The 12,272-nt window shown below is 43.7% G+C and overlaps 1 protein-coding gene across 1 annotated transcript in view; it reads left to right on the top strand.

Moving 5' to 3' along the window:
- Positions 1–7,225, top strand: part of LOC122550973 (RING finger protein 121) — a 73,161-nt gene extending 65,936 nt beyond the window's left edge. The window contains exon 9 of the mRNA XM_043692538.1: positions 4,312–7,225. Coding sequence (XP_043548473.1) covers positions 4,312–4,432 — 121 coding nt within the window. The 3' untranslated portion in view covers positions 4,433–7,225. The remainder of the gene's footprint in view (positions 1–4,311) is intronic.
- The last annotated feature ends 5,047 nt before the right edge of the window (positions 7,226–12,272 follow it).

Genomic DNA, 12,272 nt, shown 5'->3' with positions numbered 1-12,272 from the left:
TTCTGTAACTTGCCAAGGGCAGTATTTCAGGAGTTGGAGTATCTACAGGCACTAAGCAGCATCCCAGATTCTAAACCTCTAGGAAATCTTAAAATTCACTATTTAAAAGCCAGAGCCTATCATATAAAACATCCAGCCTTTCAAAACATCCCTTATTTTTATTTCTCTGTAATTGTCATCTTCCCCGTTCCTGGCCCCTACCCTCCCACCAAACCTCTCTGGTGAGGCTAGATTTTCCCTTTGCCTTCTCTGATAGAGGGATGACTCTTCAGCTGACCCCCAAATTGACAGGATCATGGAATAGTACAGCACAAAGGAAGGCTATTCATCCCATTGTGTCCATACTTGCTCTTTTGACAAGTAGCAATCCACATAGTCCCAATCCCTGGCTGTTTCCCCATATCCCAGTGGCTTTTCTAATTCCTTTCGAAAGCCACTGTTGGATGCAGGAATGGGCTGTCACTTTGCAATCTCCCCTCCAACCCCTGTTTCTCCCTGGACAGACTTGTTCCAAAACAAACACTGGGTTCCACTTAGACTCAGGTAGCAGAGGTCAGAGTGAAGTGATTACCCTTTCAAACTGAGATGAGGAGGGATTTCTTCAGCCAAAGAGTGGTGAATCTGTTGGACTCATTGCTGCAGAGATCTGTGGAGGCCAAGTCATTGAGTGTATTTAAGACAGAGGTAGGTAGGATCGTGATTTGTAAGGGGCTCAAGGGTAATGGGGAGAAGGCTCAAGAATGGGGTTGAGAAACATTTCAGCCATGATCCAGTGGCAGAGGTGACTTAATGGGCTATACGGCCTAATTCTGCTTGTGTTTTTTTATGGTCTTGTATCTTGTTCACTGGGATAGAGAAACCCTGGTCATGCATTCACTTGACAATTGGAGACAGGAATAAAATCCTAATTTCCATGACCCAGTGCTTTTTATTCAGCTGTCACACTGGAATGGCTTCTGAAATTGCCATCAGTTGTCGATTGAGTGAACTTAGAAAGGCTTCAGTTACTGCAAAGGTTTTCATGTCAACTACTTATTGCCTTAGCATCAGTCACACAGAGAATCTTCATACACTTAGCACAAGTATCATTTTCACAAAGCAGTTTCATTTGGGCTATAATAGATTGTTAGAATTCCCATAGCAGGGCTGCAAAGCATGAGCATAATTTCCCCTTCTGGAGCTCAGTCTTGTTCCTGGAAGTCCCAACAAATCGCATGTAGCTTTTGGCCAATGAGTGTAATCAGAATAAAGTATACTGAGAATTCTGAGGAAGTCAGTTCCCATACTTAGACTGTCGCTGTGCAAATGTTAGTCAGCAGCTCCCTGGAAACAGAACAATCACTGTTTTTAGTCAGGGCAATGGTGTTACATGGGGGATAATTGACATCATTTATTTTAGCCATTAAATTGCATGCAGTCAGTATGAGCAGCTGCTTCTAGGAGATGAAAAAGATTCCTTGGTGTGCCACCAACTCCTCATTCCTGCAGTCACAGGCCTCTGTTTAAAGCGTGTGTCGTGAAGGAGGGGAGGGCATTAAACTGATTATATCTGTGCTAGTTCATTGAGTTATATAATTAGTTGCAGTCTACCCTTTCCTTATCCAAAAGCTTTGCAAGCTTTTTCTTCCTGTGTCAAGTATTTATCTAATTCTCTTTTGAAAGTTACTATTTGACCTACTTCCTCTGTCCTTTCATTTAGTGCTTTCCAGAACTTAGCAGCTATTTACATATCTCTAGTTGTGCCATTTATCTCGAATCCTTGTTCTCTGGTTATTGAACCCACTGCCACTGGGTTCTCCCTCGTCATTTTTGTTAATCTCCCCTGTTCTCGGGATAGCAATCACAACTCCTCTGTGTCTCCATGCAACTAAAGTACGTCATCACTGATACAATTTTAGCAAATCACCTTTACACCCTCTCCATTGTCTTGACATCCTTTCTGGGATCTGAGGTCCAAATACTGATTGATTGAATCATAGAATGCTTACAGCAGGTCTGAACCCCAGCTCTCTGTAAGCACAACTCTCCAAGACCCACTCCCTGTTTTTTTTTCCCCCAAATGTTTACTCTCTGGATAATGACCTAATTCTCTTTTGAGAACCACAATTGAATCTGCCACCACCGCCACCAAAACACTTCCAATGTTATTCCAGACTCTAACCCCTCGTTGTGCAAAAGGTTTTCATCATGTCGCCATTGCTTTTTGTTTTTCCTCTTACCTTAAATTGGTCCCCTCTTATTCTAGATCTTTCCGCTAATGGGAACAGTTTCTACTATGTGTCCAGATCTCTCATGGTTTTGAAATCACATATACCACATCTCCTCTCAAACTTCTCTTCTCCCAAGAAAGCAGCTCTTACTTCTCCAATCTATTTATGTAAGGAAGGCTCCTCAGCTTTGGAACTGTTCTTCAAAATAGTTTTGCACGCTCTTTAATCTTTTATCTCTTTCCTAAAGTTTAGTACCTTGAATTAAATGCAGTGCTCTGGTTGAGGCTGACTTGGTGTTTGAACAAGTTTGCCTTTAATTTGCTTGCTCTTATACACACTCTCTTCCTCTTTTTATAAAACCCAGGATCAAATATGCTTCTGTACATAGAAGATTTCTATTCTGTGTTTGCATTAAACGAAATCTTCGCCTTAAAGTAATTAGCGAAGTGAAGTTGTTTGTGTGCATCTAGAGTATTAGAATATGGGGGAAGGGGTGGCAAATGTTTCAATGACACAGAGCCCTGGTTCAGCCATACTGGAATCATTGGGCACAGTTCTGGGACTTATGCCTTAGGAGGGAGTGCAGAATAATCAGAATGATACCTAGACTTGCAGTTAAATTCCACAAAGAGGTTTTGGTCTGGCAGTATCTGTAGAGAGAGAAACACAGTTAACATTTTGAGCCTAATGGCTATTCTTCTCAAGAAGAGTCATACTGGGTATCAAAACATTAACTTGGTCTCTCTTTTCAAAGATCCTGCTAGAGTTCCTTCTTTTTTTTATTTCCTGTTTTCCAGTATTTATAGTATTTTAATTTATTTGTACATATTGGGTTGTATTCTCTGAAGTACAGAAGGTTCAGGGTGATCTGTTTGGTGTTAACATGATATTAAGGAGAGCTGAGAATGTAGGTGGAGAGAAACTATTACTGCTGCTCTGAGTGTCTAGGACTAGAGGGGAGGCAGATCAAAAGGTAAGAGCCAGATCTTTCAAGAATAAAATTAAGAAACACTTCTCCACACAGAGATTGGCAAATGTTCAGAATTCTTCTACAAATTGCAGTTGATGCTAGAGCACTTATTAATTAAAGCCTAATATCAATAAACTTTTGTTAATTAATGGCATTATGCAATATGGGGCAGAAGTAGATTTAGGATGTGCAGACACAGATCATTGATCCCATTGAATGATAGAACATTTCTGAAGGGCTAAATGGCCTACCTCTGTTCCTAGTTCCTGCATGCCTCACAAATGCTGTAGTGGTTGAAAGGATTGTGCGTAAGGTATGGTTACCACCAAGGGTCCCACATTGTCTTCCTTATGAGCCCAATATTCTGCAGACAAAAGGTGCCACTCATCATTGGCACAGCTCTGCTCTAGCTATCACTGGCTGTTAAAAAGCAGAATTGGTCAGTAGGTGACAGGGCAGTGAGCCATTAATGTTCATTTATTTCAAACTATGACCAAACAAAGCACTTTAGACGGCATTACTTTTCCCTGGGTTGGGGGAGTACAGAACTAGAGGGTATAGGTTTAGGGTGAGAGGAGAAAGATTTAAAAGGCACCTAAGGGACAGGGTAGTGTTTGTATGGAATGAGCTGCCAGAGGAAGTGGTGGAGACTGGTACAATTACAACATTTAAAAGGCATCTGAATGGGTATATGAATAGGAGGAGTTTAGAGGGATATAGGCCAAATGCTGACAAATGGGACTAGATTAATTTTGGGTATCTGGTCGGCATGGATGAGTTGGACCGAAGAGCCTGTTTCCATGCTGTACATCTCTATGTCTGATTCACAAATTCCATCTTTTACTTTCAGCATGATTATGAGACTCCTCATATGGTGTTTTTATTCCCCATAGAAACGGTAAACTTGAGCACTTGTGTTGACTGATGGGTGGCAGGCTATTTGCGTGAGACGTTTGTGTCTAAACATTGAACACGTCAAGTAGGCTTGAGGTCACAAGGCATTGATTTGCGTAACTCACTGAACGCAGCACTGTAAACATGTTGTCAGGATTCAGGAAGTTGTCTTGTCTGTTCCCCTTTCTCGGTTTGCCTGTTTCAAACATGCAATTTCTTTAACTAATATTTTCACAGCTGGGAGCGACCTCATGTCATGTACGGCCAGCTGCTGGATTGGCTGCGTTACTTAGTTGCTTGGCAACCTGTGATCATCGGACTGGTTCAAGGCATCAACTACAGTCTGGGACTGGAATAGACTCTCTCCCCATCTTTTTTTGTCTCCCCCATCCCTCCTCTGCAGCCTTCATTCCCCCTCCCCCACCCCCACTCCACCCCCTGACTCCAGTTTTGAGGAATGTACCAATGGGATGTTTCATTACTCTCAGTTGGACAACTTCATCCACAAAAGTAGGAGGAGGAGAGAATGAAGGACACTCCCCACCGCCCTAAACCCAGTGGGACATGGGGCTATTGGCTCATGGATTAGTGAGTTTCCACAAAGTAATCTTGCCCATTCCCCTCCAAAAAAGAATGAAGATTCAAATTAAAGCAACTCTGTTACCTCTTTTCCCACCCACAACTAACATCTGGCTGGAATTGACAACAACTGTTCCTCCAAAGAAGGCTCAAGGGGCTGAATGGCCTGCTTCTATCCCATTTAACTGATTCCCAAGGGGCTGAATGGCTCCCTTTAGTTCCTAATGTGACAGTGAAGATCTTGAATTGTAAGCTTGAGAGTTGTTTTCTTTCTTAACTCTGGATAACCAGCAAGGCCAGTGGTCCTGAAATTCTGTGATCTTCTCTAAGTGGTCTCAGTGGTTACTTGCTGTGTGTAGGTCCAGGGTAGGACGGGTGAGTTAGCACGAGCCAGGCATGCTCTTTCGAGCACAACTTAATCTTCATAAACAAAGCATTCAACCTTTTAGAGGGTGAGGTTCAAGGGGTAGTCCCATGGATGAGTGGGCTATAATATTGGGGAGTTATTACAGAAACTGAGGCTATAATTTTGGAGTAGCAAATACAGGAACTGGGACTGTACCATTGGGAGCGGCTGTTACAGGATCTGGGTTTGTAACATGGGGGGCAAATGTTACAGGAACTGGGTCTATAACTTTGGGGCAGCCATTACAGGAACTGAGGCATATTGGAGGCATATAATATTGGAGCATCAAATACATGAACTGGGTCTGTAACATGGAGGGCAGCCGTTACAGCAACTGCATCTGTTACGTGGGGATGTAGTCTCTACAGTAACTGGGTCTGTAACATGAGGGGCAGGTGTTACAGTAACTGGGTCTGCAAAATGGGGAGCAGCCATTCCAGGAACTAGGTCTGTAACATGACCAGATGTTACAGGAACTAGGTCTGCAAAATGGGAAGCAGCCATTACAGGAACTGGGTCTGTAACATGGGGGCCAGATGTTACAGGAACTGGGTCTGCAAAATGGGAAGCAGCCATTACAGGAACTGGGTCTGTAACATGGGGAGCAGCCATTACAGGAACTGGGTCTGTAACATGGGGGCCAGATGTTGCAGTAACTGGGTCTGCAAAATGAGGAGCAGCCGTTACAGGAACTGGGTCTGTAACATAGGGGGAAGGGTAGCATAATATGGAGCAGCAAATACACAAACTGGGTCTGTAACATGGAGGGCAGCCATTACAGGAACTGGGTCTGTAACATGGGGTGGGGGAGCAGTCATTACAGAAGCTGGGTTTAGATTTGCATTTGAGTCAGATCGAACATTATTCATAGTTTTTTGTGAGAAGATTCATTGGGGAATGAAGTAATATAATTCCTGAGCTGAGGAAATTTACTGGAGAGAGTACCATTCAGCAGATGTTGTTTTCTGCTGCACTAAAATATTGCCTTAAAATTGGGGGAGGAAGGGGAGAGAGAAAGAGCCTTTTAGGATGGAATTAAAAACTGAAGTGGGTTGGGTTTGATAACAGCAGGGTCAAAGAATTCAGGGAGAATATGTTGAAATCCATCCTTTTTATACGAGATATATATTTAAAAGAAACCCTATTTTTACACTCTGATCTTTTATATTGGATTGTATGGGGGTTAGTCAACAATGCACTGGATTGCAAGCTCACCCTTTCCCCTAGCCCAGGATCACTGCACCAATATGGAAATGGCCAGTGAATACATTTGACCACGTTTTGTACTCCTCTGGGCAGATGCAGAGAAATGGGTGAGTTTATGTAAGCTTGCCTGCCCTCTGGTCCTTTCTAATGTTGTCGGGTGACCACACTGCCAGGGTATGTGAAAGTAATGCCGTTGTGTTCCTCCTAGTGAGGAATGAGGTGGGTTCCTCCGTGGAAAGAGCTCTGCAGTGTAATGTCAACCTAAACGGCTAAACGAATGGCCAGTCTCCCTTGAATTGAATGACTTTGGGTTGCAATAAAAGTTATTGGGGCCCCTTGTCTGACAAGGGAAAAGGGAAGCGAGGTATCGACTTCTCTTCATTGTCCATCAACCAGCCCCTTGCACCCCAGTCCTCCTCACTATCAAGCCTGTGTTTTTGGAAGAGGGGATCTCAGGTGACAGTCACATGAGGAACCATCACCAGACCGAGTACCTGAGCTCTGTAGTTTCCTGGAGAATCCACCCCTGACTTACAAGAGAGTCTGGGAGGTATGTGGAGATGGGGCAGAACTGGAGGAGAAAAGGAATCAGAGAAAAGCCATGGGTGAGCAATTCTCCAACTCTGGCTCAGCAAGAAATAGCTCTGTTCACTAATTGGTAGCAATCACTGAGATTGCTCTCTGACCCTGTCTACTGATTGGTATTAGAGCGATGTATGGTATTTCATCTGGCCACTTATCGACCAATGTTCAGTTGGGGCCACTAGCAAGGTGAAAAAAATTTATTTCAGTCAACATTGGCTGCATTGTTTGTTCTTCCCCTTCTCCCTTAGACCCTACCACCTCAGTAAGCTGGTTTGGTCAGTATCGTCACTGATGAAACAGGCTACCATTTCTTTGGTGTTCTGGATCTGTAAAAAAAAAAGGTGCAATTCATATCAATAAACAGTGTACAGGTTACGTTCTGACCCGGCTTTCAAATTGATGCATCTAAATAGAGATTGTGAGATTTCATGAGTTGAAGTAATCGAGAAATGCACAATGGGTCCTGTCGACATCTCGAAGAGCGAAGAGGAGTTCATATTTCAGGTAAGGATATTCAGTCATTACACAGTCAACAGAGAAAATAGACAACAAAGTGTGGAGTCAGAGGACAGATGTCATAACAGGTATCTCACCAACTTTGAGACACAAAACCGAGTGGGATAAAGGGAATGTGTTCAGAGTAGCAGGCAGTGGGAAGTAGTCTTCCATGAGGATCAGTGCTAGGACCATTGCTATTCACCATTTACATTAGCAGTTATACTTTGGAATCAAAAACATAGTTTCTAAATCTGCTGTTAATACCAATTTTTTTTTTATTTGTGAGACAGGAGTGTTGCTAACTAGGCCTGCATTTACTGCCTATCCCTAGTTGCCATGGGGAAAGTGGTGGTGAGCTGCTGCCTTTATGGGCAGCATAGTGCGCACTGGTTAGTACTGCTGCCTCACAGTGCCAGGGACCCAGGTTCAATTCCTACCTCAGGCAACTGTCTGTGTGGAGTTTGCACATTCTCCCCATGTCTGCGTGGGTTTCCTCTGGGTGCTCCAGTTCCTCCCACAGCACAAAAATGTGCAGGTTAGGTGAGTTGGCCATCCTAAATTGCACGTAGTGTTAGGTGAAGAGATAAATGTAAGGGAATGGGTCTGGGTGGGTTGCTCTTCGGAGGGTCGGTGTGGATTTGTTGGGCTGAAGGCCTGTTTCCACACTAAGTAATCTAATCAAACTGTTGCAGCCCATTTGAGGTTCTAGGAATTTGATCGAGTGGCTCTGAAGGAATAGTGGTCTATTTTAAAATCATGATGGCAAGAGGCTTGGAGGGCAATTTGCAGGTGGTGGTATTCCCATGTATCTGCTGCCTTTGTCCTAGGTAGGATATTGTGTGCATTTGGAAAGTGCTGTCTGAAGATTCTTGGTGAATTTCTGAGGTGTGTAGGTGGTACACACTGCTAACACTGTCATAATGAAGGGAGTGAATGTTAAAGTTGGTGGAGGAGTGCCAGTCAAGTGAACTGATTTGTCCTGGATGGTGATGAGTTTCTTGACTGTTGTTGGAACTGCACCCATCCAGGCAATTGTGATATTAGATTAGATTACATTACAGTGTGGAAACAGGCCTTCGACCCAACAAGCCCACACCGACCCGCCGAAGCACAACCCACCCATACCCCTACATTTACCCCTTACCTAACACTACGGACAATTTAGCATGGCAAATTCACCTGACCTGCACATCTTTGGACTGTGGGAGGAAACCAGAGCACCCAGAGGAAACCATGCAGACACGGGGAGAATGTGCAAACTCCACACAGACAGTCGCCTGAGGTATCACATTACTGACTTGTGTCTCTTAGATAATGGACAGGCTTTGGGGTACCAGGTGGTGGGTTACTCATTGCAAGATTCCCAATCTTTGACATGGTCTTGTATTTATATGGATAGTCCTGTTTAGTGTCTGATCAATGGTAACCTCCAGGTTGTCAGTAGTGGGAAATTCAATGATGGTAATGCCATTGAATGTTTTTGGTGATAGTTAGATTCTCTCTTGTTGGAGATGGTCATTGACTGTTATTTTTGTGGCATGTATATTACTTACCATTTTTCAGCCCAAGCCTGGATATTGTCCACGTTTTGCTGCATTCAGACATGGACTGCTTTTTTTTTTATCTCTGAGGAATCACAAACGGTGCTGAACTATGCATTCATGGGCGAACAATCCCCACTTCTGACCTTATGATAGACAGAAGGTCTTTGATGAAGTTGCTGAAGATTGTTGGGCCTAGGGCATCGCCTTGAGGAGCTTCTGCAGAAATGTTCTGGAGCTGAAATGACTGACTTACAATAACCGTGGCATCTTCCTTTGTACGAGGTGTGAATCCAACCAGTGGAGCGATGTCCACAATATGCCTTGATTCTGATTTTGCTCAGGTTCCCTGATGTCATGCACAGCCTCTTGCTGTCTTGATGTTAAGAGCATTTACTGTTACTCTACAATGCTGGTCTCGGTTCTGCTACACCCAATCACTAATGTTACCGGTAATTAAACAACTAGCAGGCAAAGAAATCTCCATAAATATCCCCATGTTCACTTGGAGGAGCCTAGCACTATCTGTGGAAAAACTTAAGCATGCACAACAATCTTCAGCAATGTGCTGAATGGACGATCAGTCTCAGCCTCTTCCAGAGGATCTCCATATCACAGTTGCCAGTTTACAAACAATTTGATTCACTCCACGTGATATCAAGAAATGGTTGGAGGCACTGGAAATTGCAATAGCTATGTGCATTGATAACATTACTGGAGGAGAAAGTGCGGTCTGCAGATGCTGGAGATCAGAGCTGAAAATGTGTTGCTGGAAAAGCGCAGCAGGTCAGGCAGCATCCAGGGAACAGAAGAATCGACGTTTCGGGCATAAGCCCTTCTTCAGGAAAGGATTCCAGCAACACATTTTCAGCAATATTACTGGAGGTTTGAGTTTGATAGAGAGTGTTTATTGTTTCATGTGTTATGTACCAGGCCAGAACCTCTCAAAATTTTAAGAAGGTAATCTAGACCCTAACTTTTTCTTATTTTAAAGGCAGATGTGACGTGGGTGTTCCAGGTGTGGTCAAACCACTCGGCTTTAAGCAAAACAGAATTTATTTAAACACTACAGTTGCAACACGAACAAAAGAGAGTAGATGTTTAGAATAACTTTTGGAAAATGTTACCAACCCAATACAGCCAGTGTTGAAGAGGCTGAACAGGCTGGTGCTGTTTTCCCTGGAGTGTTGGAGGCTGAGGGGTGACCTTTATAGAAGTTTATAAAATCATGAGGGGCATGGATAGGATAAATAGACAAGGTCTTTTCCCTGGGGTTGTGGAGTCTAGAACTAGAGGGGCATAGGTTTTGGGTGAGAGGGGGAAGATTTAAAAGGGACCTAAGGGGCAACGTTTTCACACAGGGTGGTGTGTGTATGGAATGAGCTACCAAAGGAAGTGACAGAGACTGGTACAATTGCAACATTTAAAAGGCATCTGGATGGGTATACGAATAGGAAGGGTTTAGAAGGATATGGGATAAGTGCTGATGAATGGGATTAGCTTAGGTTAGGGTACCTGGTTGGCATGGACAAGTTGGACCGAAGGGTATGTTTCCGTGCTGTATATCTCTGGATTCTACTACTAATTAACTGTCGAGAGTGTGTTACTGGAAAAGCACAGCAGGTCAGGCAGCATCCGAGGAGCAGGAGAATCAACGTTTCGGGTCGGAATCCTTCATCAGGAATGGTGAAGGGCTCCGGTCTGAAACGTCGATTCTCTTGCTCCTCGGATGCTGCCTGACCTGCTGTGCTTTTCCAGTAACACACACTACTCTGGTCTCCAGCATCTGCAGACCTTATTTTCTCCCACTAATTAACTGTTCCAATCCAGTGACATCCCATAAACACCCTTTGACAAAAAGATAAATTCAAACACAGATTCTTACAGGTAGGAGGGAGCAAGTTACAGAAAAGGATTTTGAAAGGAATTCTTTACTGAAGCTTACAACTCCCCTGGACACTCATATTGTGACTACTGCAGCTAAAACAAACTAGGAGAAATCTGTAGTGGGAGAACTGGCTGCTCCCCTTCCATTGTTAAACTCGTATCTTTGGCACTTCTGCCTTTATGACCTCTTCAAAAAAAACCAAGGACAAAATAATCTTTTTAAAGTGACAGCAGCATCACATGTACCGATATACAGTGCAAAGTGTTGTTTTGCATGCTACACAGGTAGTTTGTACCATACAAGTGCACCAGAGTAGCAGAACAGAGTGCCGAATATTGTATTACAATAAGAAAGATCAGAATTAACATTGAAAGATCCATTCAAAAGTCATATAACAGCGGGCAAGAGGCTGTTCTTGCATCTGCCTGTACTTGTATTTAATATCTATATCTTCTGCCCGACGGAAGAGTATAACTGGGGTGGAAGGGGTCTTTGATTATATTGGCTGCTTTCCCAAGGCAGCAGGAAGTATGGATGATGTCAGTGGGTTGAAGGCTCTTTTTGTAATGGCCTGTACTGTGTTCATGAATCCCTAATTTCTTGCGGTTTTGAGGAGAGCAATTGCCATACTGTACTGATGCAATCAGTTAGGATGCTTTTTTTGGTGCATCTATAAAAACTGGGAAGAGTCCTTGTGGACATGCCGAGTTTCCTCAGCCTCCTGAGGAAGTAAAAGTGTTGTGCTTTCTTAACCACCATGTCGACATATGTGGGCCAGCATAGATTGTTGGGGATCATCCCTCCCAGGATGCTCTTGACCATCTCCAGCTCAGCACCATTGATGCAAACAGGGGTGTGCCCATGAATCAGCTTCCTGAAGTTAATGACCAGCTCCTTTGTTTTTGTTAATGTTGACAGAGAGACTGCTGTCTTTAAATCATGTAGCTAAGCACTCAATCTCTTTCCTGTATTCTGTGTCGTTGTTTGAGATCTGACCTACAATGGTGGTGTCATCAGTGAATCTGCAGGGATTTCTTTGAGGATGTCATGAGTAGAGTTAATAGGGGGGAGCCAGTGGTTGTAGTTTAGTTAGATTTTCAGAAGGTCCCACAAAATAGTATGTGTAAAATTGAAGTGTATGGGATTGGGATTAGTGTATGGAGATGGAGAGAGACCTGGGTGGCGCACAGGAAACTAACAGGAGGAATCAATGGATCTTTTTCCAACTAGCAGGCAGTGACTAATTGGGTGCCATAGGAATCAGTGTTAGGATGCCAGCTATTCACTGTACAGGGTATTAGATTAGATTAGATTACTTACAGTGTGGAAACAGGCCCTTCGGCCCAACAAGTCCACACCGACCCGCCGAAGCGTAACCCACCCATACCCCTACATTTACCCCTTTACCTAACACTACGGGCAATTTAGCATGGCCAATTCACCTGACTTGCACATCTTTGGAGTGTGGGAGGAAACCGGAGCACCCGGAGGAAAC

This window comes from Chiloscyllium plagiosum, chromosome 6, assembly GCF_004010195.1.
Source record: "Chiloscyllium plagiosum isolate BGI_BamShark_2017 chromosome 6, ASM401019v2, whole genome shotgun sequence".
Classification (NCBI taxonomy): domain Eukaryota; kingdom Metazoa; phylum Chordata; class Chondrichthyes; order Orectolobiformes; family Hemiscylliidae; genus Chiloscyllium; species Chiloscyllium plagiosum.
This window is presented reverse-complemented; position numbering and strand designations above follow the sequence as displayed.